Source organism: Balaenoptera borealis (genome assembly GCF_965194805.1).
Source record: "Balaenoptera borealis genome assembly, chromosome: 6".
NCBI classification, from domain to species: Eukaryota; Metazoa; Chordata; class Mammalia; order Artiodactyla; family Balaenopteridae; genus Balaenoptera; species Balaenoptera borealis.
Window position 1 is genome coordinate 6843088 of NC_138863.1, and position 27784 is coordinate 6870871.

The window sequence follows — 27784 nt, forward strand, 5'->3', positions numbered from 1 at the left end:
GACTTCCCTGGTGGCGCAGTGGTTAAGAATCCACCTGCCAATGCAGGGAACAAGGGTTCGAGCCCTGGTCCGGGAAGATCCCACATGCTGCGGAGCAACTAAGCCCATGCGCCACGACTACTGAAGCTAAGCCCGTGCGCCACTACTGAGCCTGCGCTCTAGAGCCCACGAGTCACAACTACTGAGCCCGTGCACCTAGAGCCTGTGCTCCGCAACAAGAGAAGCCACCGCAATGAGAAGCCCTCACACCACCACGAAGAGTAGCCCTGGCTCACAGCAACTGGAGAAAGCCCGCATGCAGCAATGAAGACCCAACACAGCCAAAAATAAATAAATAAATAAAATTAAAAAAAAAAAAAAAAGAACCATCCTGGACCCCCACCCCACCCTGTATGTAATAAGTTCTGGTAGCATTTCTCCAGAACTTATTACATACAAATTACTTGGCCCCTGGCCCTGGCAGGGCTTCTTAACTCCAACTTATGCTTTCTCTGCTTAGCATCTACCCGTCTCAACTCGGGGCACCGGGGACCAGGCAGGTAAGATGTGAGCATGCATCTGTGAATGAAACTTGGGACTCATAAACCTCTGGAAATCAAAACTTTGAGGCCATGGGGTGATTTGTCCTTTCTCCCTGAAATCTCACGGTATAAAAGATCATTGGTTTAGCCTTGATGTTATGATATGTTCACTGTGAGGGCCATAATGACTGGAACATGAAAATGTCATACCCAGAAAAGGAATAACTCCACTTCCCCCAAGTGAAGTCATAAAGTCTGTTCACGGGGCCAGAAAATGATCTGACACAAACTATGACATCTTCTCCGGTCATAGTTTTAAAATAGCCTTTTAGAATGTCCTTGAAAGGGACCAGAATGTGTCTCAGTCTCACATAGTTAAAAATAGTATTTTAATGATACAAGCATAAATGAATAAAAAAAAATATGGTTAGACTGTATTTTTCCCCCAAGGGAAGTTTTTGGCAAACTTCCAAAAGTTTTGACTATTTGAATCTAAAATATTTGGAAGAGATACTTTGAGACAAAATAGTTTTGAGACAAAGCCAAAATGAATATGGGGCTCATTCTAATGTTTAAATGCCATTTCATTATCAACATAGAAAAGCTTTTTATAAAAAATAAGAAAAAAAACCCTGCTTGTTTACACCACTTTTACTTAAAATGTTCTTAATTACTATAACTCGGGAGGGTTCTCATCCAGACAGGTCCATTTTTCTTTCCTGCCAACTAAGCCACCTTAACACACAGCGGAGAACTTTTCCTCAGAATTTCTGAGATTGCACCTACATTATTTTTGCTGCTTCATTTATCCCTTGCTGCGCAGTGGTTAAGAATCTGCCTGTCAATGCAGGGGACACGGGTTCGAGCCCTGGTCGGGGAAGATCCCACATGCCACGGAGCAACTAAGCCCGTGCGCCACAACTACTGAGCCTGCACTCTAGAGCCCACGAGCCACAACTACTGAAGCCCGCACTTCTGGAGCCCATGCTCCACAACAAGAGAAGCCACCGCAATGAGAAGCCCGCGCACCGCAACGAAGAGCAGCCCCTGCTCGCTGCAACTAGAGAAAGCCCGTGTGCAGCAAGAAGACCCAATGCAGCCAAAAATAAATATAAATAAATAAATAAATTTTTTTTTTAAAAAAAATATCTAATTCACATATCATACAATTTACCTATTTACATGTACAGGCCCATGGGTTTTAGTTTGCTCACAGAGCTGCACAACCATTGCTTAATTTACTTTTAACATCCATACAAGAGCCAACAGATTTACAATTCAAAGGAGCCAAGGTATTAGGAACCCAGCCTGACCCTCTTTTCTAGTATTTTCTGTATTCTCATCATAACTGCCATTGTCAGAAATACTCATCATCTTCTAAATTCCTATTAATGCTTCCAAATGAAATGCAAAAGCCTCAGTTTGTCAAATTTACTTTTCACTCAAATTTTCTTTAAATCTAAATCCAGGTCTGGGGACTTCCCTGGTGGTCCAGCGGTTAAGACTCTGCGCTCCCAAAGCAGGTGGCCCGGGTTCCATCACCTGGTCAGGGAACTAGATCCCACATGCATGCCGCAACTAAAAGATCCCACACGCCGCAGCAAAGACCAGGCGCAGCCAAATAAATAAATAAATAAATAAATATTTTTTTTTAAAAAAGAGAGAGTAGATCCTAAGACTTCTCATCACAAGGACAAAAACATTAAAGAAAAAAAAAATGAATCCACATCTGTTCACAGCAAAGCTTCTGCTTTTAAATCATTCCTGATAAAACCAAACGAGACAGCCCACATCCAAGCAGGGATGCTACGTCCTCCACACACTCACCGGAAGTGGACAAGCCACCTGGCCCATGACCTAGCAGCCGAGCACTCATTTCTGGGAGGGGGGGCACAGGCACTTGAAGGTGGCCTGGAACCTCGGCCACCTGGCCCTGCCTGTGCTCAGAGATGCGGTCAAGGAAGACTAGCAGTGAGTACGTAATAAATCTGTGACGGGAAAGGATTAGAGAAAGCCAAGATAATGCGTGACTGACCTGGGTCCTCAGGCTGGGGGTGCATGAGGCGGAATGGCACCTCAGTCGCCACTTCACTAGAAAAAAAAAAGGATGCAGAGTGGTGAGAACATGCACACAACTGTAAATGCACAGCCAAGAGCTGGGAGCCGGGGTTGCAGAGATTCACAAAAGAGCTGGGAGCTGGGGTTGCAGAGATTCACAAAAGAGCTGGGAGCTGGGGTTGCAGAGCTTCGCGAAAGATCCCTGGGCCCCAGCTGAAAGAGGACTCAGTGAGAGTCAAAACAAAACAAACCAGAAATCAGGAAGTGGTCAAGAAGGAATTTTAAATGTATTCCCTGGAATGTGGTCTAGAAACTCCACTTGCGAGAGGCTGAGGCGGCTAGGATTTTTAGGTCCCCCATCCTCCTGGTTATTAGTTTCAGGGACATGATATTATGGGTAGAGAAGAGGTGAAATCCTGGAGAATAAGGATAGTTTTGAAAAATATCCTTTGCAAAAACGTAACTGCTTTTTACGTGTTAAATCTCTGTAAGGCCGCACACGGTCCCTCTGCAGAGAGCAGGACAGGGATGAGCAGGGTCCACCCAATTCCAGACGCTAAAGGGCTTTGAGGCGACTTGGAATTTGTATTAAAAAAGGAAGGCAACGGGGCTTCCCTGGTGGTGCATTGGTTAAGAATCCGCCTGCCAATGCAGGGTTCGAGCCCTGGTCAGGGAAGAACCCACATGCCACAGAGCAACTAAGCCCGTGCGCCACAACTACTGAGCCCGCATGCTACAACTACTGAAGCCCACACGCCTAGAGCCGGTGCTCTGCAACAAGAGAAGCCACCGCAGTGAGAAGCCCGTGCTCCGCAACGAAGACCCAATGCAGCCGAAAATAAATAAATAAATTAATTTATTTATTAATTTATTAATTAATTTTTTAAAAAGGAAGGCAAGGAGTCAGGAAGGGGTGGAAGGGAAATCTAGGCACAGGAAGAATGGAAAGGGGTGGGGGAAACAAGGGTTACTCCTTGCTTCACCCAGGACCCATCACCTCCCACCCTGGGGTTACTGCTTCGGTCAAAGCACTTCTGCTGCTAAGGCGCTCCTGGCGGACCCAAATGTGGCTGAGGTCTAGGAGAGAAGGCACAGCCTGGGCTCCATGTGAGGGGAGGTGATAAGAGTCGGTGAAGGAATATGTAAGGTCAGTGCCTGCCTCAGACTTGTCTTACCTGCTGCCTCTTTGTGCATGATTTAAATGGCTGCTGTCACTAATCACAATCGCCCACAGGTGGAAACAACCCAAATGTCCACCAACCAAAACGTGGTCCATCCATACCATGGAGTATTTCTCGGCCATAAGAAGGAATGAAGTGCTGACACGTGCTACAACATGGACCTTGCAGACATGATGTCAAGGGAAGAAGCCAGCCACAAAAGGACAAATATTGCCTGATTCCATTCATATAACATGTCCAGATTAGGCAAATCTACAGAGCTAGAAAGCAGATTAGTGGTTGCCAGGGATGAGGGAGAGGGGAGAATGGGAGAGACGGCACAATAGGTAAGGGGTTTCCTTTTGGGATGGGAAAAGTGTACAGGAGCTAGAGAGTGGTGACAGTGGCACAACACTGTGAATGTCCCTGATGCCACTGAACTGTACATTTTCAAAAGGGTAAAATGGTAAACTTCACGTTATGTATATTTTACCCCTCCCCCCCCCCACACACACAGGCAGCTGCAAGGAGTGTGCCAGTTTTCTGAGTGTGTGTCCTCGCCCAGGTGCAGGCCCAGCCACGCTCTCAGAGGAACTCCCCCAGCCTCACACCCATCAGCCAAGGTCTGCAGGGTGTCAGGGACATCATCTCCTAAGACCTCTGAGCATGACAGCCGGGAAACCAGACTTCACTGTCACTGTTTTGAAGCCCCGGTTTGTCCCCTTTGATATCTTGGAATCAAGCAGAGAAGGAAGATGAAGAGGTTTACCTGGAGGTGAGCTCTCCCAGAAGGCTAGGAAACACAAAAGCAAACAGGGCTGTGGTGACTCTCCACAGTGGTAACACAACCTTACTTGCCATTATTCAGAGGCTGGACACGTCCCGGTCATGTTCCTCACTCACAGCTTTCAGGATCTTCGCACCCCTAATAGCCAACTCAGCTACTCCTCTCTACTTGTGATTTCATCTCTTTCTCAAGTGGGTTAGTTAAAAAGAGGAATTACGTAGGTTCAAGCCCTAATGTTCAAGAATAAACCTCGGTCCAGAATTTCTCTTTGGGCCACAAAGGTCACTGTGAACTACCTGCTAATCACTTACCTTGACTGCTACACTCGACCCTGTTTTAGATCCTCTCAGAGAAGATGAAAGAAAACACTATACACTTTGAAAAACACAGCTACACACACTGTGTTAACGAAATTTGCAGAATCAACCCACGTTCTACTTTGTTGCCCCAACCAAAATTTGGGGGACTCTTCACCTACTGAGCGCTATGGAATATACACATGGATTTGCTTTGATGGCTGAACTACCGAAGGCTGATCAAGGTAAAAGGCCAGAGCCTCTGGCAATGGAATTTGAAAAGGAAAATGAGAAGTTGAGTTTTTCCCTCTGATAAGATTTTTAAATGGAAAGAAATTGATTTCAAAAAAGATGGAAAACCATTTCCTCAGAACTCTGAGACAGTCGTGCTCTTGTATGAAAAGGAGACTCCCCCAGTCCTGTGATTGCTCGTTGGGGAGGAAAGGCAGGGCCTTCCCGTCATGGATGGATGCCTCCTGAGAGGCAGGTGAACCAGGATGCACTGCGAGTTCATTTCACAGCCGCCAGTCCTTTCCGAAGTACAATCAAATGCTCAACTGATTCTCCTGTTTTATATCAGCTTCCACACGTGAGCACAGGCACCCCCATTTTTGCCAAGTGGTACCAATAGTGCCCGTGTTTCGTAGTCTGCTTTTCTACCTTTTCCCCCGTAATGTTATATCAGATAGAATTGTGAAACTAGACAAATAGAGTCTCTCTAAAACTCTGCTATGTAATCGATAGAATTTGTGGGCTTTCCTTGCTTTCTGTCTCCCAGTCACTCAGGAATGAAACCATTCAGGCTACTGAGGGCCAAGATAGAGCAGGCAGAGCACTGGAGTTGGACACTCACCCTGACACCGTGAGCTGCACCTTGATCTGGTAAGACACCAGGATCCCCATGATGGTCTTGTCTATGCCCTCCTTTATGCTGCTCAAACAGAAAAGAAAAACAGAAGAATGCAGGGAGGGGAGAAGCGGGAAGCAAAGACCGGATGAATCAATCCCACCTCTCCCCACTGCGTCATCCACGCTCTGCTGTGTCCTCACTGTCTGGGGCGCTGGAAGGCAGCCCTGACGCTGGGTGAAAGGGGGGCTCGGGATTCGGGGTGGGCTTTGCTCTGCCATTAACTGACCCGGTGACCTTGGCTGAACCTCTCATTCTGGTGGAACCTCAATTTCCTTATCTGTGAAATGAGTATAAATTCACCTTCCTCACAAAAGCATGGAGAGACTGGCATGTTTATAAAATACTCCGTGAACCACAAAAGATCTTTACAAACGCAGTGCGCCGCTGTGGATGTCGTGATTCCTTTGCCCTCGAGTTCGCGGATCTAGGGCATCAATCTCCCGCTCGGCTCTCTCCCAGAGCATCACAGATGTGCTTTAGAATCTAACACACCAACTGGCAAATCATCCTCAGAAAATCCTTTGACTCCCAAGATCCTGCTTTCTGCCCAATGTTCGCTGACCCCGCTGTTCGTCTCGGAGCTACGGGGTCAGGGAGGGCAAACGCGAGAGCTCTTCCCTATGGCATCACCTGGAGGTGATCGCTGGGGCCTTGGATCACACAGGGGTGGAGGGGGAGATGGCAGCAAAGGGCCTGAGCCTGGCTGGCACCTCCTACTCCAAACCCTCAGGGCTCAGCAGCAGACACGCCGCTGGGAATGGGAGCCCCGGAGGATGGTGAGGAACGGCAGGGCTATTTGACGTAGAAGCTTCGTTCTAGTTCTTACTGGATCTGCTGGCTCAGTTCGGCCGTGGTTCTCTGAGCTCTCTGAGCGGGGTCAGCATATCAGTGCTTATTTTCATTTAAATTGAACTGACCTCTGTAGCCCTCAGGACCTCCTGTTCTTTACCTTTCCTGATGGAAATGCATAAACGACATTTCCATCACTCATGGAGCCAGCTGGGGCACTCAGTTCCTATGCTCAGGGCTCTACACTAGCTAATGATATTTGTGAAGGTAACAGCTGACATTTCTGGAGCCCTTACTGTGTGCCAGGCACCACATTTTACATGCACTGTCTCACGTAACCCTCAAGACCTCTCTCTGAGGAGCTGCCGCCCCCACACTCTACAGACGGGGGAAACTGAGTTTCTCAAGACGGCTCCAGTTACCTGCCCAGGGTGGCCCAGACAGCAAGCAGGGGGGTTGGGGCTCAGCACAAGGCCCAGAGCGGTCACCGCTGTGCCACACCAGGGGTGGGAGTGGGGTCCCTGCTTGGGGCCCCGAGCATGTGCTTTGCCACCAGGCTGCATGTGCACGCTGTGAGCCCAGGGCTGGGACGAGGAGGGGGCGTAGACCAGCGCCACGCCAGCGCTGAGTCTCGGGGCTCACATGGTGCTAGAGGCAAGGTTCGTGTCTTCGTGCTTGATTTTCCCGTCCAGGGCGATGCCCCTTCTCTCGCGGTTGTTAGCCAGCAAGGGCACCAGGGTCAGCGTCGTGGTCAGGGTGCTGTTTGGCGGCACTTTTTCCCTGCAGGAAGAAACACAGAGAGCAGATTTAGCTGACTGCTCTTACAGCCTTGAAGCCACCATCGCCCCCACGAGACCCTGTGTGCCATCAAGCATTTTCTAGAACCCACATTCCCTGCGACTCATGGGAAAGACAGTCCAGGTGCCTGTGCCTTTGCCTTGTGAGAAGAGCAGCATTACTGACGTCTCAAGACAGGCTGGCAGCAATGTTAGAACGTTTCTCAAGTCCCTCAGCCTGTTCTGATTGCTGAATATCTAGCATGTGTTGTGGGGTGAAGTGAGACTGGCCCAAGAATCAAGGACCACACCCAGTCTCCTCCTGAGACCTCGTGAGCCACGCAGTGGGCTGCAGGGCCAAGTGGCCAGTGCCAGCAGCAAGCCCAGGCTGGGAGTCGTCACCGTCGGGAGGATCAGCGTGTGCCCAGGGAGGAGGGGCGCTGCAAGGGCCGGGTCCCCCACTGTGAGCTGTACGGACCGGGCGGCTCTGTGGGCCTGGGCGCAGCTGGGGCAGAGCAGCGCGGTGTCCCCCGTCGGACAGCATCCCGGCTCACCGAACCGCATCTGAGGCTGGAGAGTTGGCTCCGCCACTCACCCACGTGCTGACCCCTGGCCTGTGCCAACAGCCGCCTGCCGTCTCTGACCCCAGAGCCCAGGCGAGCCGTGTCCGTGCTCCTGGCACACCCTCTGTCCTCGTGCCCAGCCAGGAGAAGGCAGAGCCCTGAAAACACTGCCCAGGAGCCAGCCTTGGGCCCCTTCCCCAGCCTGCTCCGTAACACACGGGGGGGGTCCCACTGCCACCCTCGGAATGGCTCCGCTCCTCCATCTCCCTGGGGAGTTGAAGGCAGCTGTGTCTTCTCTGGCCTCCAAGTGCACACAGGAGGCTCCTGGGTATGCCCTTTACAGAGCCCTGCTTGAGCCCGAGGTGGCCCACATCCCTGCATCTGGGCCCTGGTAGAACTTCTCTTAATGAGCTTAGTTTGGGCAGCAGAGTGACAGAAGCAGAAATTACACTGGAAAGGTAGTTGTAGTAGGAAGGGGCCCCTGGGATGGGGCTTGGACGATGGCCTTTCCTGCAGCAGCCCTTGCCGAAGGCCTATGCCAAGGCCTGGGGCCAAATTCCCGCCCGGCCACTTCCCAGCGACTTCGGGATTGGGATTGGATGGTGGGCAGCAGCTTGGGGGTCAGGTCTGACCTGGTTCCCAGGAGGCCTGCCCACCAGGGCCCCAGAAGCCCCCCTTTCAGTTTCCCTGCCTCCCACCCTTTTGAGTGTATCGGAGGATGGTTCCCAGTTTTCTGGGAGTCTTTGATGCAAAATGTATCCAAGAGCCGCAAAGAGGACCAGGTAATGCGGTATTTTAGGGGAAAACTCAGCTGGAGACCAGTTTCTCCTATCATTGTTGGGCACGTGCCAAAAGGTAAGCCAGGAAGACGCCCAGGACACAAGGATGTGCAAGGACACAGCCTAAAAGGTAGAACAGACCCTAGGCCTGGCCCCAAGGAGACAGTCAGTGAGTTATAGTTCTTTCCTTCCTCTCTCCTCTCTAGACCTATAAGTAAACTTAGGTCAGGATCTGCTTTAAGTAACAGTTTATCCTGAAGTCGCCTTTTAAATATCATGCCATGTTATCTTGCTGAATCAGCTGTCTTTCCTCACCCCCCCTCCCCGAACCCCCCTTCCTCTAACTCTGATAATATTTTTTGCATACGACAATGCTTAGAAAAAACACCTTCCCAAGCAATCCTCTCTGGGGGAAGGCATAACCCCCAGAAGACTGTGTGCTTCCTGAACCTGAGTGCCTACCACAAAGCAAAACTGGTTAGACCTCTCGCTCCACCGTGAAGAAGCCGTCACAGGATTCCCATTTGTTTCTAATATCTTTTTTTTTTTTTTTTTAATTTATTTGGCTGCGCTGGGACTTAGTTGCGGCACGCAGGATCTTTAGTTGCAGCATGTGGGATCTAGTTCCCTGACCAGGGATCAAACCCAGGCCCCCTGCAATGGGAGCATGGAGTCTTAGCCACTGGACCACCTGGGAAATCCTCCCATTTGTTTTTTATTCAAATGAAGGGAGAAAAGTCACTAACAACAAGTGGCTGAGAACTGATATATCATCCTAATCCAGTTGTCATTGGTATCAGATTTTCAAGTTGTGGAGAAGATCAAAAGATAGGAAACCCTTGACTGGGCTGACAGGTCATTTGATTTTCTGCTCTGGGGGCAGAAACAGTACCAAATTCCTACCCATTTATTCAAGGATCAATAGAAAGTTCTAGACATTCCCACTGTGACGTTTCAGCCTTTATTTCTCTCCTCTCCATCATTCCTTAGCTTGACCCAGCTCTCGGAATTCTTGTTAGTGAGCACAGGATCAAGATGCTAACTTTCTTTGCAGTCCTTGAAGTGAGAACAGGGGAAGGAAGTGGAAAGCTGGGAAGCTAGCTGACCGTTCTACTTCCTTCTTCAGCGATGACCAAAATGGGAACTTGACAAAGAATCTGGAGCCGCCCGGGAAATAGAAACCCAACCCACTACTCACTGTGTTTCATCCATGGCCACCGGCTTGATGTAATAATCACTCGAGTAGAGAACCACGTTGGCCACTTGTTCCACTGCAAAGGGGGGACAGGGGAGGGTGACTCGGTGTGGAGTCCTGCATGGTGCCTTCCAGGGCACATGGTTGGTCTTCCCTAATGGCCATTTGAGTGTACCTCTCAGGCTCGGCTTTAAGGCTGAGATTTCTGTTCTGTCCTCAGGCCACTTCCATTCACCAATAACCTGCTCTGTGTCAACTCTACCCATGAGCCGGTCTCCTAAAACTGCACCTCCTGGGAGACCCCTCCTCTCTGCTGAGCTCAGGGCACATCCGTGGGTATCCTTCCAAGGCACACAATCTCCCAGTGTCCCAAATCTCACCATGTGCTCTCTTTCCCCAAATACACTCCCTTCCAACCTTCTCTATCTTATTTAATGAGCGTCTCCTTCGGGTGTCCAAGCTAGAAGCCACCTGGAGGCAGCACAGGGTTGATTTGTGGGTGTAGCATGGTGGATAGGAAGGTGGGCTCTGGGGCCAGACCACTTGGGTTCACATCCCAGCTTAGCCGTCTGCTGTGGGGTAATTACTGAGCTCCTCTAAGCCTCAATTTCCCCATCAGCAAAATGAGAATGATAATTGCATCTAACTTATATGGTTGTTGTGATGATTAAAAAGATGATTTTTCATCTCCATTAAAATCAAATTTGAGAATCAGAAAAACAGTTTGTGTGAAGCACTCAGCGTAGTGCTCGGCCTATAGACAGTTCTTAACGTCTTGCTTCAGAAATTCAACAGCTTCTTTCAAAAAGTAGGGGCTTCGATGTTAGGATTCATAAAACTTTGAGAAATAATTAAAATCTAAGTATCAAATGATACTTTCTCAATCCTGCTGCTTTGTGGAATACTGTATTGACACTACATACAACATGCTAAACAAATAACGCCAGGTCCTACAAAGACTTAAAGGCCTAGGAGCTAAACCAACATAAAAACAGAGCCATAAAGTAAGCATGTATATTAGCATCAAGAAAAACCTAGAATTTTTTAGTATGTACGCATCAAATTCCTGAGCCTTCTCTATGATGGATAAGAGGGAAAGAGGAACGTGGTATATGGCACTTAGGGTGACCAACCATCCTGGTCTGCCTGGGACTGGCCCCATTTTAGCACTGAAAGTCCTGCGTCCTTGGTCCTGGTTGACCCAGGATGGTTGGTCACCCTAACACACTGTGAGTCTAACTCTGTCTCAGTCATCGAGCGCCTGAGGGAGAAGTGAACAGAGAGGTCTCCCTCCCAGGTCATTTTATCGTGTCTTTTTTACGTCACCCATATAAGACCAAGATCTAGGAGCATCCCGTGCACTTTGACGCCCTTTGAGCTGAGGAAGTGTGTAGGACCAGCAAGCGGGAGGCGCATCTCCTGAGTATTCAGGAGGCTTGGCCATCACATCATGGTGACTCAACAATAGCAGTGACAGTAGGGATTACCACTTACAAAGCATGTCCAATGTGATCAATCAGTACCTCACGCAACCTGGGAAGGTAGACCGGGAACCCTGCCATGGCTGCCCGCTAAATTCCAAGAGGACGTGCACAGCTCGAGCCCACAGGGGAGCCCAGGGTTCCCAGGCCAGGGCTCCCCACTACACTGTGCAGAAAGAAAACTCCTCCCCCACCTCCCCCGAGACCTGGCACAGGGGCCCCTCAAGGAAGGCGTGACAAGGAAGGACGGGAAGATGCCCTGTCGGGGATACTGTCCCAGGGTAGAAGACAACCCTAAGCTGGGCACGAGGCTGCAGGAGAGGACACCTTCCTCCTCTAAGGTCCTGCCGTGTGACGACAGAGACAAACAGGCAGTTCCAAGGCCCCGGGGGGCCTTACTGACCAGAGGAGAGACCCTTGGGAAATATGACTAGATGGGAACCGGGAAGACTGTGCCGTCCAGGTTCGAGCAGAAGGTCCTACCTAGCGCTTTAATCTTCTTCACCGTCTTCTCTGTATTATTGGTCACGGTCACAGTCACAGGAATGGGTTCCCCATGGTAATAGATCTGAAGAAGTCAGCAGATAAGTCAGAAAAGGGGAAGAGAGTGTGGCCATATTTTGTTAAATTCATCTCAGTCCTTTAACTGGAATAAAAGTGGCTGAATGCCCACACTTTCAAGGAAGACAAGGTGATGGCATCATGTTTCCTGTGGAGAAGGGTCTGGAGCAGGTTCTACCCCATCTGTGGGAGGCTGAGGCAGATGATGGGGGCTCCGGCCCCAACGCCCGAGTCCTGAGAGTCACACAGGGTTAGCCCCGGGGGTCTTGAGTGGAATCATGAGGTTATTGGGGGCAGAATAAGTGAAATGAGGGAAAATCAGCGGGGGAGCCCAGAGGGAGAGCTTGCCCAGCAGTGACCCTGTGTGATCTAGCCCAGGTGCTCATTTCCTTGCACGCGCGCACACACACACACACACACACACAGAGTCTGCTAGCCAATGTGTGTGCACGACTCTTGTCGACCAGAGGGACCAGAGACAGCCTTGGCCAGTGTTTCTTCATCTTTTTCGGCCGTGATTTTCACACATGACATGCTCACCCCCTCACTGTTACTGCCAAACTTAAGTTTGCAGGGAAGTAAACAATTTGTTAACACCACACCCACTGATGACACACTAGTAAAGAGGCCCCTGGGGGCAGACAGGGGGCAAAGACAGCCTGGGCTGGGGGTATGGGAAACCCCCCACCTCCAAGTTGTCGGGACCCACAGTGAGTGGAATGCAAGCCAGTTTGGCCCTATCCTAAGGGTCACGTTTACTGGCTCCAAATTATGAAAAAAGCCAGTCGTCCCCAAATGTTGGTGCTTTAACTATCGCTGCCCCCAAGACTGCCTGCAGCACACCCCCAGCAGAGGGCCTGGCAGGCTGTCCCCAGGCTGGTTCCACAGTCACCTCTTTGCTGAGGGAGACGGCGAGGTGCAGGGGCTTGTCGGACATGAAGAACTGCCAGGAGGCCTCCGCTTGGGGCTGGGGACCCATCTTTTGCGGCGCATGCTGTACCTTCCGGATCAGCAAACGCACGGAGCTCCTGTGGATGAAAAGTCACCGATGGTTCCCCGGACCAGAGCCTGGGCCTCCTCAGGACGGCCTACCAGGTCCCCCTCCCCCTCCCCAGGCTGGGATCCCTCAGGGATGCTGCCGATGGATGCAGGTTGGACCAGTAGAGGGATCAGGTCTGGGGGGCGGGGCCTGGTGGGTGGTGTGGACCAGTCAGCTCTCCAAGGGTCCCTCTCACCCTCTGTAAGGACCCCGGCTTGGCCTCCTCTCGGGTGAAGCTGACGTGGGGATGTGTGCCTATGTGACAGGCTTCAAAACTCTCTACCGATGTGATGCCCTGTTATTGCTGTTTGGTGTAAGTGTGCATAGGTGTGAATGTTGAGCATGTAGAGAAAGTGTTGAGGGCACAACTGGAAACCTTGTTCAGGAACAAGAAAAATGAGCACCAGAGCCTGAGAGTACAGGAGGAATGGGAGTCACAGCTTAATGGGCAGAGAGAGTTTCTGTTTGGGATGATGACAGCATTTGGGGTATAGATACCTTGGGGTATGGATAGCAGATAGCGGTGTAACTGATTACACAACGTAATGAAATGTACTTAATGCCACTGAATTGCACACTTGACAATGGTTAAAATGGTAAACTTCATGTTATGTATATTTTACTGCAACAAAGAAATTACAAAAGAAGAAGAAAACTAAAGAAAGAGGGGATCTGGAGGCTTTTAAGGGCTTACATGAGCCCTTGAGGTTGCCAACTCCCCAGTCACTTTCTTTTGTTTTTTTCCCCCCAAATGGTCAGCCATTGTCCCCCCACCCCAAGTGGAGATGGTTCATCCTGACGGTCCTGACCTGGGGAGGCACCATTACCCCCCCCCACAATGGCCCTGTGGGAAGATTCTGCCACTCGGACATAAAGTGAGGGGTGGTCTCTTATCCCCAGCCCTTCCCCCCAGACCCCTCACATATTCCCGCAGCTACGCTCTTACTTCTTGGGAATTTTGTCCTCTTCTGTATCTGTGCTCTGTGTGGCAAAGGCTTTGACCTCGAAGTCGACCCCACAGCACTGCAGGGGCAAGAGAACAGACAAGGCTGCGGTCAGCACCTCCCTTCCGGGAGCCAGGACGGGGGTCACAGCCCCCGCAGGGGATGTTACGTGGCAACTTCTTTTTCTGTCTTGGCCATATCCTTTTCAGAGTTGCACCATTATGACTAGCTTTGGAAGTGTGCTAGTGATGAAATAATGGCATTAGCTCGAGGAGAGCGCCACGGGCTCCAAGGCCCCAGTGAAGGTCCCCCAGCCTGCAGGATGAGCCCCGCCAATAGCTGCAATAGCTCAGGCATCCTGGCTGGTCCTAGCCTCTCACCACCTCGCGCGGCGGCCAGCCCACCCCCCATTTCGTTGTCCTCCTCAGAAGTGACCCTGTGTGCATGTTACTGATGGTCCACTGCCTACAGCAGGGGGCAGGAGCAGTGCTCACAGGGCTGGCAGGGGTCCACGGACGCCTGTGCTGGGGCTCCAACGCCCTACGCCAGCGGGCAGCTGTTGTGCAGCTGCAGCCAGGCGTGGCCGGGCCGCCACGGGGACCCGGTGCTGGCAGCTCTCCCAACTTTTGAAAAGAAGCTGGAAATGGAATTTGGAATGAAGGCTCCTGATTTTTAAATTAACTAGATTAAAAAATGTTGCATGGGTGGAACAAATGCATCTGCGGGCCCCTTCGGCCCCCAGCCCCAGAGTGAATCCCCCGTGACCTCGCTCCTCTGTTGTGTTAACACGGGGTGGGCGGGGCAGGGGTAAGGGCACAGAGGCGGGGATGGGCCCTCCACCAGCTGCCCACAGAGTGACAGTAGCACATAAGCCACAGTCTTACTGGTTCTGCAAAACTGTGGAATCGCAACAACTCTAAAACCTGGGTTGAAAATAAATACACATCATTACCCTCCAGCACCTGGAGTTCTTAGCCCCGCCTCCTCTCTGCTCACCCCCCTCTCTGCTCACCCCCCCTCCACTCCCACCTCCCGCTGCTCCCTGCACAAGCCAAGCCCTTCCACCTGTCTACCCTGGGCATGTGCTATTCCTTCCTTCTGAAACGCTTGACGCCTCTCTCTCCTTTTATACTGACCAACTCCCATGTGTTCTCCTAGCCCAGCTCACAGGCCTCCTCAGCTGTGAGGCCCCCAGGGCCCCTGCTGCACTGATGTCTCCTCCCCGGGGACAGAGGGAAGGGTGGCCCTCTGGCTGGTACAGTGTCCCCCACTCTGATCGAGTGGCCTCCTCCACCTTGCCGCCCACACCCGTTTTCCTGGCCTGGTGGCTTTCAAAGGTTTCAGGCCACCGCCCACGGTAAGAAGGAAAGTTCACTGCGAGGCCCGGTAAACAGACGCTCGCGCGTGAAGCAATGTTCGTGAACTAGCACTTATCTGTGCTGTGTGCGATGTGCTCTGAGCTCCCATGCTGTTCCACTTCACACCATTCCATTTTCTTTCTTCAATGCCATCTCGGATCCACCGCACCGATTTCACAAACCACCAATGGGGTAGGACCCTCAAGCCGAAAATCATGGCCCTGGACCCACGGTAATCCAGGTACGGATCTGCCACTCTCCGCCCTCATTTGCTGTCTTTTTATTTTCCAGCTCCCTCCCTCGTGACTCCCTCAGGCCTGTAGTCCCTGGGTCCCAGCACCTTTCCTTCTCTCCTCGTGTCCGCACTGCCCTCCCTCCTTGCCTAGAGTCCCCAGTCCACCAGGGTCACAGCTCTCTTGCACACACGGCCCCTTTGCTTCTCGCCTTTCAGAGCTCAACCCCACTCTCAGCTCAGTGGCCAGAGGGATCCTCTACAAACCCAAGTCAGAACCCTCTGTGTGTGTGGGGGAGGGATAAATCGGGAGATTGGGACTGACATATACACACTACTGTATATAAAATAAATAACTAATAAGGACCTACTGTACAGCACAGGGAACTCTACTCAGTACTCTGTAATGGATATATGTATATGGATAACTGATTCACTTTGCAGTACAGCAGAAACTAACACATTGTAAATCACCGATACTCCAATAAAAATTTAAAAAAAAAAAAAAGAACCTACTGTGCAAAGCCCGCCAGTGGCTCCCATCTCACTCAGAGAAAGTCCCGGTCCTCGCAACGGTGTACGAGGCCCTTCATGACCTGGCCGCACCTCCCCACACCCCTCAGCCCTGCCCCCACCATTCACCCAGCTCCTCCTGCTGCACAAGCAGCCTGCTGGCTGCCCCCAGAACCCGTTATGCATGGTGCGGCCCCCCCCCCCCCACCTGGATGGCTCTCCCGAGGGTGGAGTGGCTCCTCCTTTGCCCTGTCAGAGAGGCCTTCCTTAAGCTCCCCGGACAAGCACCACCAGGTCCTCCCTTAGCTCTCCCGAGCCTCTTGTTCTCCATGGATGGGCCGCATAGGGACTTGCTATTTGGTTTTCGTCTGTTTCTCTCCCCAAGTGAGACCCACGAGGGGAGAGACCTACTATTTTGCTCACAGGGCTGCTCATGGTTAGGAATTGCTGAAGACAAGTGATACGCTCGTTATACTGTCTCTCTGCTTTTGCATATGTCTGCAATTTCCCACAGTAAAAGCCCGTGCGCCACAACTACTGAGCCCACGTGCCACAATTACTGAGCCTGCGTGCCACAGCTACTGAAGCCTGTGCGCCTAGATCCCGTGCTCCACAACAAGAGAAGCCACCATAATGAGAAGCCCACACACTCCAACGAAGAGTAGCCCCTGCTCGTCACAACTAGAGAAAGCCTGCACGCAGCAACGAAGACCCAACGCAGCCAAAAAAAAAGTCTTTTGAAGGAATGAATGAATCCTTGGCATTTCTTCTGGAACCAACCTTGTCCACATCTTGTGGAGCTGGCTGTAGCATCACCGAACAGGGCAAGTAGTCAGGAAACTGTGGAAAGAAACAACAGATCATTTCTTTCAGAGAATGTTATTCCACGTGTATTCTACCTTCATCATAGAAAAATTGAAAAATGAAGATGTGGAGCAAGAAAAAGGAAAACGTATCCACGTGTGTTCCCAACACCTGGAGTGGCGTGAACACAACCTCCCGAGTGTCCCATGTCACCCTCACACACAAACACGTATGTGCCTGTGTAGTTTTACAGAAATGAGACAAGTGATGCACGCGTCCTGCCGTCTAGTTTGCTCCCATCACTGACCCTAACCCTGCTCAGGAGAAGCGTGACCATTTTCCACGCTGGGAGATGTAGTTCTGCGCCACCATTGTTAAGGCTCCAGTAACACCACTTTTTTTTTTTTTTGGCCATGCCGCATGGCTTGCCGGGATCTTAGTTCCCCAACCAGGGATTGAACCTGGACCCTCGGCAGTGAGAGCACAGAGTCCTAAACACTGGACCACCAGGGAATTCCCCCGTGACACCACATTTAATTCAGCCAGTTTCCTTTGTTGGCTGCCCTCCACCAAGTGGCCTTTACTTTGTTGCCATTGTCACCAGGGCTGCATAAACATCCTTCAGCCACCTTAGCACAGTTTTAGGCCATTCACTCCATAGGCTACACCCTTAGAAAGGGAATGGTCAGGTAGAAATCATGTGTTTAAGGTCTTGATACATGTTGACATGTTATCTCCAAAAGGTTCTGTCACTTCAAACTCCCAGTCCCACTGCATGGGAGCACCCAGGACCACAAAACTGTAAGTGATTTTTTTTAAAGCTGTTATAAAATATAGCTAACATAGGGACTTCCCTGGTGGTCCAGTGGTTAAGACTCCATGCTCCCAATGCAGGGGGCACAGGTTCCATCCCTGGTCAGGGAACTAAGATCCCGCATCCCACATGTTGCATAGCATGGCCAAAAACACAAATATATATATATATATATCCCTAACATAAAACTTACTATTTTAAGTGTACAGTTCAGTGGCATTGAGCACATTCCCATTGTCCTGCAATGATCTCCACCACCCATTTCCAGAACTTTTTCATCATCCCAAACTGAAGCTCTATACCCATTAAACATTAATCCCCCAATTCCATCCTCCCCCATTCCCTGGAGACCACCAGTCTACTTTCTGTCTCTACGAATTTAACTCCTCTGGGTCCCTCATATAAGTGAAATCGCAGAGTATTTGTCCTTATGTGGCTGGCTTATTTCACTTAGCATAATGTTTTCAAGGTTCATTCATGTTGTAGCTTGTGTCAGAATTTCCTGCCTTTTTAAGCCTGAACCATATAACTTCGGAGGAATATATAATCTTAAGACCCGTAAACATGCTAGCGAAGAGGGTGACAGCGGCTACCCGGACAGTGACTCAGGCCCAAGTCTTCAGAGGCAGGAACGCTGGCCCTGTGGTAGCCAGGTTCCATCAGGGGAGACTCAGGCCACGAGGGGGGCGAAGGGATTTCTCTACAGTGACCCACCAAGCTGTGGTCAAGGCTACAGAGGACGACTCATTTCACTAAGATCTCCTGTCTGGCAGGGAACTCTTTCCTGCTTAGAAACTCCTCGAGGCAACCGAGGGGCACTTCTTTCTTTTTATAGCCGAGCAAGTGAAGGCATAACATGCACGTATAATTAGGTGGTCAGATGCAGGGAAATATTTAAACCGTAGGTTGAAACAGTGCCTTCAAAGGCCGGGAGGCTGTTTTCAAGGACTTAAAAAAGGACAATCACAGCCCGTGCAATCTAGAATTTCCTCCAAGGGTGCAATTTGCAGGCCCGCAAATGTGAAGTCATTACTCTGGCCCCTTGCCTTCGCTGCTGGTCCCATCATAAGGTGCTGTGGGTGAAGGAAGCGGTGCAAGGAAGTGGAGGGTCGAGTCGTCACCCACCGTGAGCAGGAAGGGGTACGTGTGGTCCCCTAGCTTCTTGATCAGGCTCTCCTGTAGCTTCGTGAGGGTTCCCGAGGCCCCCACAGGAGGGAACAGCTGGACCTGGGAGAAGTACAGGTCCCTGCGGAACTTCAGGCCGATCACATCGATGTCTTCCCGGCCGTACCGGAAGGCGCAGGTCAGAGAGACGTACACTGGAGGGGAGACAAGAGGCGGTAGGCTTGCCCCGTTGGCGGGCTTGGCGCCCCTGCCTGGGCTGACACTGCCTACCGGTCTCAACATCCCACCTTCAGCATCTCAGTAAGGACCTGAGAACCTTACTACCCAGCTGGCCCCTCCCCCTGGCTTGCGTGAATTACTTGAAAGGGCCGTGTCTGAGTGCTGGGAGGCTCCTCCCATGAGCCACGTTATTTAGCCTCCTGACTCTACTGTTTCTCTCATCCTCCCACCCTCTCCTCTTGATGTACCAGCTCAGTGACCTCAGGAGGCTTTTAAACCGTGTGAGGTCGCTTGGGTTCTGAGGGCGGAAGGTCTGGATGGAGTTGAGAGCGAAGGTAAGAAGCAGAGGAAGGGCTTCCCTGGTGGCACAGTGGTTAACAATCTTCCTGCCAATGCAGGGGACACGGGTTCGAGCCCTGGTCCGGGAATATCCCACACACCGTGGAGCAACTAAGCCCGCGAGCCACAACTACTGAAGCCCGTGCGCCTAGAGCCTGTGCCCTGAAACAAGAGAAGCCACCGCAATGAGAAGCCCACGCACTGCAACAAAGAGCAGCCCCTGCTCGTCGCAACTAGAGAGAAAGCGCGCGCGCAGCAACGAGGACCCAACACAGCCCAAAATAAATAAATTAATTAAAAAAAAAGAAAAGCAGAGGGAAACCGTGCTAGGGAACAAAACAGACGAGTGCCTGAGCTGGACGGGGCCCCGAGGGAACTGAGCAGGGGCTCAGGGACCAGGTGGAGAGGTGAGACCAACTCCGAGAGGAAACCTGCTTTTCACACTGCTCAGAAACTTAACTGAGCTTTTTCTCTAAATCAATCAGTGCTTCTGAAAATTCACTGTGGTTAAACAGATGTAAATTGTGCCCCCAGTGGACCAAAAGAATTATATGAAACTACACATGTTTTGAGGATGGACTGTTTACAACTGTCGTTAATGTGGTAAATAAAACCACACGAAGTGGTCCCTCCAAGTCCTTGGTAGCCGTTGGTTGAGGATTTTGTCTGTGTCTGCCTCAAGAGTAATTGCCCCTCGGCGCTAAGCTCAGAAGAGCCACTGATCCCTTGCTTATCCCTCATTCAACGTTTGTAAGAGGAAGGTGCCCAGAGATGACCCGGTTTTACGCCTCTCTCTCCAGGCAGCGCGTTCCTGGCCAAGGGCATGGGCTTTGGGCGCTAGAACGGGGCTCCGCCTGGTGTAAGAGAGGAGCAGGGCACCCAGGAGGAAGCTGGAGACAGCAGAGGGGGGCGATTTTCAGCCTGTTTCTGCCACGTCCCCTGGATGCTGTGGGCCCTACATCTGACATACTCCATGGGCACATCCAGGGTTAGGAACAATTCCTTGTTGGTTGCTGGTAGCTACCGCTCTAAAAGGTATATTTAGAATGGAACTGAGTCAGTGACATTATCATAAGGATAGCTTGGTTCTAATTTAGTTTACACGACTGGTTTTTGTTTGTTTGTTTTTGACACGCCACATGGCACGGCTTATGGGATTTTAGTTCCCCGACGACGAGGGATCAAACCCAGGGCCCCCGGCAGTGAGAGTGCCGAGTCCTAACCACTCGACCGACAGGGAACTCCCTACACAACTGTTATTAGTACCAAATTGCTTGCCACACGTCGCAACTGCCAGATATCTTTGAGGGGGCTGTGCTGCCGTGGTCCAGAACACCAGGCTCAGCATAAAAACTCTGCCTTCCCGCAGCCTCAATTCCCTGCTTTTCGGATAAACCCAGAAAGGAGCCCTCTTGAGTCTGCCCTGCCATAGAACGACATGACACGGGGCAAGCATGCAGTCCGTGGAGCCGGCAGACCGGGGCTTCGGGCTCTGTCTGCCATTCCTTATCCTGCCACCTCGGACAAGTGGCTTCCCCGAGTCTTCACCTCCATCTGGAAGATGCGGACACTGAGCTCTGGTGGGAACAGGGCCCGTGTCCCGAGGATTGTACGAGGGAATGTGGGTGAAAGGGCCGGGCAGAGAGAATGGGTGTGCAAGAGCTTCCCTGCCCCTCCTTGCACACACACGCCCCCTTCCCGCAGCCAGACCACCGCTCCCCGGAGGACAAGGAGCTCTGCCTCACCTCTCTTTCCCTTCACAAGCTCAGGATCCACCAGCACGACACCATCTAAACCAAAAGAGAGAGGAGAGTGAGGGCGGAGGACGTGAAAGAGACTGGAAGCTTCTTGAAGTGTGTGTGTATACATATATATATCACATGTAATCCATGTTCATTACAGGAAAACTAGAAAGGGAAGCTAAGCAAAGAGAAAACAAAGTCACCTCCACTTGAGATACCCAGAGATACCCATTGTCAAGATATCGGTACAGAACGATTTTCCAGATGTATGTAAATTTATATGAATGTTTTTTTACTAAAAAAATGAGCTCCTACTATACATATTGTTAACTGCTTTCCTCATTCAGCTATATATTGCAAACACATATTCATACTGTTCATACATACACACACACATATAATATGTACTAATCTTTTTTTTAAATTTCATTGATTGATTTTTGGCTGCGTTGGGTCTTCATTGCTGTGCGCAGGCTTTCTCTAGTTGCAGCGAGCGGGAGCTATACTTCGTTGTGGTGCGTGGGCTTCTTATTGCTGTGGCTTCTCTTGTTGCGCAGCACGGGCTCTAGGCGCGTGGGCTTCAGGAGTTGCAGCACGTGGGCTCAGTAGTTGTGGCTCGCGGGCTCTAGAGCACAGGCTCAGTATTTGTGGCACACGGGCTTAGTTGCTCCGTGGCATGTGAGATCTTCCCGAACCAGGGATCGAACCTGTGTCCCCTGCATTGGCAGGTGGATTCTTAACCACTACGCCGCCAGTGAAGTCCCATGTACTAATCATTTTAATGGCCACACATTTGCTCCATTGAACAGGTGTACCATAAATTATTTAATCAACCCCCTCTTGTTAGGGCATTTAGGATGTTTCTGATTTTCCCCATTATAATTAATATTGCAATGAACATCCTTATAGATAAATCTCTATCCACGGTAGAATTGAATTTGGCTTTCGATAACATAATGCCAAACGACCTTCTAGAAAGTGTTTTGCTGAAGGACATTCTCATCCTAGTGCCTAAAAATGCCAGTCTTTCACACTCTTTTTTTAAAAAAAGAACAATTTGAGTTGAAGTAATTATAGATTCACGGGAATTTACAAAGATAGTACAGAGAGGTCCCCAGGTATCCTTTATCCAGTTTCTTCCAATGGTTACATCTTAGATAATTACAGTACAATCTCAAAACCAGGAGGTGGACATGGGTACAATGTGTGTATGGTTCTAAGTCATATTATCACATGGAGATTTGTGTAACCACCACTGCAACCTGGATACAGAACTGTTCCCTCACCATAAAGATCTCCCTCTTGGGCTATCCCTTTGTAGTCACACCCAGCTGCCTCTCCCCACCATCCTTAGCCCTCAGCAACCACTATTCAGTTTCCCTTTTCTATAACATCATCATCTCTAAGATGTTATATAAATGGAATCATACAGTATATGGCCTCTTGAGATTAGCTTTTTCCACTCATCACAGTGTCCTTGAGACCCACAAGCTGTTGCATGGATTGGTATTTCAATCTTTTTCACTGCTGAGTAGTGTTCCAAGGCATGGATGTGCCCCAGATTGGTTAATCTTATTCACCTGTTGAGAGACATTTATGTTCTTTCCAGTTTGGAGCTATTACAAACAAAGCTGCTGTGAACAATCATGTACAAGTTTTGTGTGGACATAAGTTTTCATTTCTCTGGGATAAATGTCCAGAAATGCAACTGCTGGGTCATATGAGAAGTGTATGTTTAGCTTTTAAAGAAACTGCCAAACTGTTTTCCAGAGTGGCTGTTCCATTTTACATTCCCATTCCCACCAGCAATGTATGAGTGAGGCAGTTTCTCTACATCCTTGCCAGCATTTGGTATGGTCATTATTTTTAATTTTAGCCATTCTGACAGGCATATAATGATATCTCATTGTGGTTTTAATTTGCATTTCCCTAACGACTAATGTTGAACTTTTTTTTTTTCCTTTTTTTTTTTAGAAATGAAATCAGGTCTTTTTTTTTTTCTTTGGCTGCGTTGGGTTTTCGCTGCTGCCCACGGGCTTTCTCTAGTTGTGGCGAGCGGGGGCTACTCTTCATTGCAGTGCACGGGCTTCTCATTGCTGTGGCTTCCCTTGCTGCGGAGCACGGGCTCTAGGCGTGCAGGCTTCAGTAGTTGTGGTTCGCGGGCCTTCGAGCACAGGCTCAGTAGTTGTGGCACACGGGCTTAGTTGCTCCGCGGCATGTGGGATCTTCCCGGACCAGGGCTTGAACCCGTGTCCCCTGCATTGACAGGTGGATTCTTAACTACTGCGCCACCAGGGAAGTCCTGAACATTTTTCTTTTCCTTTTTTTTTTTTTTTTTTTTGTTGTTGAACATTCTTCTATGTGCTCATTTGCCACCCATATATTTTCTTTAATGAAATGCCTTTTCATGTTGTTTGTCTATTTTCTAATTGGATTTTTTTTTAAACTGGTGAGTTTTGAATGTTCTTTATCTAGAAATTAGTCCTTTGTCTCATTTTAAATTGTCTCCAATCTGCCAGTGGCACCTTGATGATGTTTTAATTTGCATTTCTTTGATTAGATTATTAACGAAGCCAACTTAAAAAACACAAAACCAGTGGTTGTCTGATGACTTAAAGGAAAACCAGCATTAAAATCTCACCCCAGGAGACTTCCACAGCTGTCCAGTGGTTAAGACACCGCTCTTCCACTGCAGGGGGCACGGGTTCGATCCCTGGTCAGGGAACTAAGATCCCGCATGCCGCACAGCACGACCAATAAATAAATAAATTAATTAAAAAAAAAAACTCACCCCAAACTCAACTTACCCACAGGCTCTACTTGGTCAACATGGTCTATATAGTCTCTCTTCCCCAAGTAGATGGTCACCTGTGGGAAGAACAGGTATGGATTCTAAATGGCCAAAGAACACTAAGGTATTCATGTTAAAAATCAGTAGCAACCAATAAAAAAATAAATAAAAGTTAGCAACAGCCGAAACATTTTGACCAGTCCTGAGAAGAGGAGAGGCCTGACTCTGCAGCTTGCCCACCACCTCCTCTCTCCCTGCTTGGCTGTCGGCGGACATAGTGGATTGCAGGCAAGCTGTGATCTTTCCTCAACCTCATAAAGTGCTCCAAGGAATTCTTCCCACCCCTTGGACGGTTCCCTGTTCTCCCCACCTTTTCCCATCAAGCCCAGGTCTGATATCAACCAGGTAAATTTGTTGAATTCATTGATGATACTTTAGTGGAAAGTTATGCCTATGCATATGAGGCCTCTGTCAGCTATTTGCATGTTAAGCCTTTTATCTCTAGCTGTGAATGAAAGGTTTCTCCTCCTTGTTAGAAGAATTTCTGATGAAGAGGCAGATGTTCTGGAGTCCCTGAAATCCTCTCAGGTGAGCATCTATACAGATAACCCTGAACGCCTGCCCTGAAGAAGGGGGGAAGGGGTCCCGGATGGGAAGAGATGACCATGTCTCAGTCCTTGTCCTGTCTGTTTCAATGCCCCTGGCAGCAAAGGTCTCTTTCCCAACCCCCTTTGCGGGAGAGTATGGGTTGGGTTCACCACCGCTCACCACTTTAACCCACAGCACTGCGACTGCCGTGATGGTAAGAATTCTCTTATTCATCTTTCAGCCATCACAGTATCTAGTATAGTATCCGGTACATACAGGAATTAAATCAACCTTTGCTAAGTACACCGATGAGTGAGTACACGGACCCTGGCTAGCCTCCTTCTTCCCTAAGCCTCTGAAACTCATATTTTTATTTCCAAGAATGCTCAAAATAATTTTTGTTGGCATTGTATCATCTCCTGTATCTACCCCCTCATAGCAGTATCCTGGAGTGGATCTCTGTGGCTTCCAGGTTATTTGTGTTATCGATGTTGAAGCACCTGAAGGACAGCACAGCCAGGTGATCGGGTTGGGGGCGGGGAGTTAGATGGTGAAAGGATGCTTTCTGGGCAAAAAAATTCAGTGTGCACGAAGCCCAGAGCCAAGAGAATGCTTCTGGAACTGCCAATGGTTTCATCTGCGGGTGAATGGCCTCCAAATGGGCATGCAAGCTGATGCCAGAAAGGGTCTTATAGGACCAGACCCTAAAGAATCTAGGAGGACGTGGAAGCCTTTGAAGCAGGATGAAAGGCTTGCAATTAAACGGCATGTAGTGCTTGTCATGTACCAGGCGCCAAGCTAAGTACACCGACTACATTATTTCATTTAATCCTCACAACTACTCTTTGAGCTAGGGATTAAGCCCATGTTATAGAGGAGAACACTGAGACTTTGGTTGCATTGGCAGCAAAGTGGAGAAGGGATTGGCAAGGGGAAAGCTGATCGTGGTCGGGAGGAGGGAGGACTGAGAGTGAACGGGAGGGGAGAAGGTAGGTGGAGAGCGCATGTCTTCTTTTTCAAGCTTTGGCTGTGAAGGAAGGAGAGCTAGAAAGGGGACGGGGTCAAGAGGGAGTTTGTTGTTCTTCTTGCTGTTGTTGCTGTTTTTAAGATGCATGAGGTGGGTACTTGTTGTCATGCTCAGGCCAAGTACTGGTAGAGAGGGAGAGGCTGCACATAGCCCCGGAGGGAGGCTGATGGTAGAGGACCCTGAGAAGGTGGTGGACCATGACCCAGGCTGTAAGCAGCACGAACCACAATGGAAGAAACAGCACCTCGTCTGCTGCAATTGGAAGGGGAGGGAAGAGACAGGAGCAGGTAGAGAAGTGGGGCTGGATGATGTGAGGCTGCAGCCCAGCCGCTGCTTGCAAACCCCATAGCTACGTGCCCCATCTTCCTGGATAAAAGTCGTCAACTATAGGGAGTCCCCTGGTAGCCTAGTGGTTAGGATTCCGGGCTTTCACTTCCGCGGCCTGGGTTCAATCCCTGATCGGGCGGGGAAGTGAGATCCCACAAGCCACAGGGTGAGGCCAAAAAAAAAAAAAAAAAGAAAAAAAGTCACCAATTGTGTCCAGGGTCCCATGTGGTTGTGTAGTAAGAGGAGACCACCCCAGAGGACGATTCTTTTTCCTTTTTTTCCCCAGTTTTATTGAGATATAATTGACATATTGTATAAGTTTAAGGTGAACAACATAACGATGTATGTATAAATTGCGAAGCGATAACCCCAATAAATTTAGTTAACATCCATCACAGAGGATGATTCTTGATTGGCCAGATCCAATTCTTTTGGCTCGGGATGGCTTTAAGGTGGGCGTGAGACCCAGTTTTGACCAATGAGATATGAGAGAAGTCTGCTGGAGGGCTGCTGGAGAAATATCACCTCACCCTTAAGAGACCCCAGGAAGCAACAGACTTTTCCTTCTTCTAGAAGAAAGTGAGGGTAAGGCACCTGAAGCTGGGGCAGCCATCTTGCCACCAGCCAGAGGATGAAGATCACCAAAGAGGGACGAGTGGAGAGACTCACAGAGAAACACACCCAGGGCCCTGGCACACCACACCTGAAGCCAGACAAAACTTGCCGTCGAAATGATCCTAATATGTGACACATTAATTGATGAATTATTTTTTCCTCCTATATACAAAAGTTCTAAATTTCCCAGGTCAAAGATGTCTATCTAGATGTGAGGAAGAAAAAAGTGAGAAAATGATATGGCCCAGCAGGAGTGTTTTCTTTCTTCTTTTGCCAGAAGTCAAGATAAAGTGCACTGGAAAGACACAAGTTGGAAGAGAGTTGGGAGGATGAAAGTTTGAGGGGTACCCAACTTGTCTCCCCAAAGAATCAGAGGACTTGATGAAAATGATGGAGATCCTCAGCGAGGGAGAGGAGAGGTAGGGAGTGTCCGAGCAAAGCCCGATTCTCTCGTGAGGCGCAAAAGTATCGGAGAGTTTCTTTCGGGCGCAGTATGTATAGGCTTCAGAAGTCAACTAGAAGAATGACCTAGAACCACATTGTCCAATACGACAGCTACTAGCTACAGGTGGCCACCGGCACTTGAATATGGCCACTCCAAGCTGACGTGCTATAAATGTAGAACACACATCAGGTTTGAACAACTTAGAAAATGAAGGTAAAATATGTCGTTAATAATTTTTATATCATTTACATGTTGAAATGATAGTTTTTTGGATATATTGGGTTAAATAAAATATAGTATTAAAATGAATTCCCTGTTTCTTCTTACTTTTTTAACATGGCTACTAGAAAATTTTAAATTAGATATGTGGCTTGCATTGGATGGTGCTGAACTAGATTATGAGCCCCTAAGAATCCATTGAGTGGAGCGAGGAGACCCCATCCTCGGGGGCTGTGAGGTGGGCCCTCCATAGGGTGTCCCAGGCCAGGAAGTTCACGGGCATGTCTAGACTATCTAACGTGCCCCTGATGGAGCCAACAATGGCATCATCCCTGCCGAATACGCAGAGTGCCAGGATACTGGTGGCCATGCAGCCACAGTGCAGAGTGGCAGAAAGGCAGCAGCAGGAGATGCTCCCTTATCCAGTGGCCCTGGAGGCCCAGCAAGGTTTGAGAGCATGGCAGCTGGGGTGGGTGACAGAAGGTAGAGAGTTGCATTGATCCAGCATCAGGGCTTTCACCAGGCAGTTAGGCGAGATGATAGAAAAAGTAAGTTATAGATACTGACCAAACAATGTTTGAAATGGTTAAGTCATGGGTTCAAGGCTAGGAAAAGAAGTAAAACTGGAGGCGAGGGGTTGGGGACTGAGAGATTAGGAGAAAATTAAGGGTCTTGGGACTAAAGTCTTGTTGAGATCGGAGAGAATTTATATTTCTGCAATTTACTCATTCATTTATATCTCATTTATCATCCATCTCAGACAGAGA

At 49.6% G+C, this 27784-nt stretch overlaps 1 protein-coding gene across 1 annotated transcript in view; it reads right to left on the reverse strand.

The window, feature by feature from the left end:
* SAG (S-antigen visual arrestin) overlaps positions 1 to 27784 on the reverse strand; it is a 38140-nt gene that overhangs the window by 2490 nt on the left and 7866 nt on the right. The window contains exons 3-13 of the mRNA XM_082396665.1: positions 23813 to 23873; positions 21009 to 21053; positions 18706 to 18899; positions 16743 to 16802; positions 13862 to 13938; positions 12769 to 12904; positions 11799 to 11883; positions 9838 to 9910; positions 7164 to 7301; positions 5676 to 5753; positions 2557 to 2612 (exon numbers count right to left, since the gene is read on the reverse strand). Coding sequence (XP_082252791.1) covers positions 2557 to 2612; positions 5676 to 5753; positions 7164 to 7301; positions 9838 to 9910; positions 11799 to 11883; positions 12769 to 12904; positions 13862 to 13938; positions 16743 to 16802; positions 18706 to 18899; positions 21009 to 21053; positions 23813 to 23873 — 1003 coding nt within the window. The remainder of the gene's footprint in view (positions 1 to 2556; positions 2613 to 5675; positions 5754 to 7163; positions 7302 to 9837; positions 9911 to 11798; positions 11884 to 12768; positions 12905 to 13861; positions 13939 to 16742; positions 16803 to 18705; positions 18900 to 21008; positions 21054 to 23812; positions 23874 to 27784) is intronic.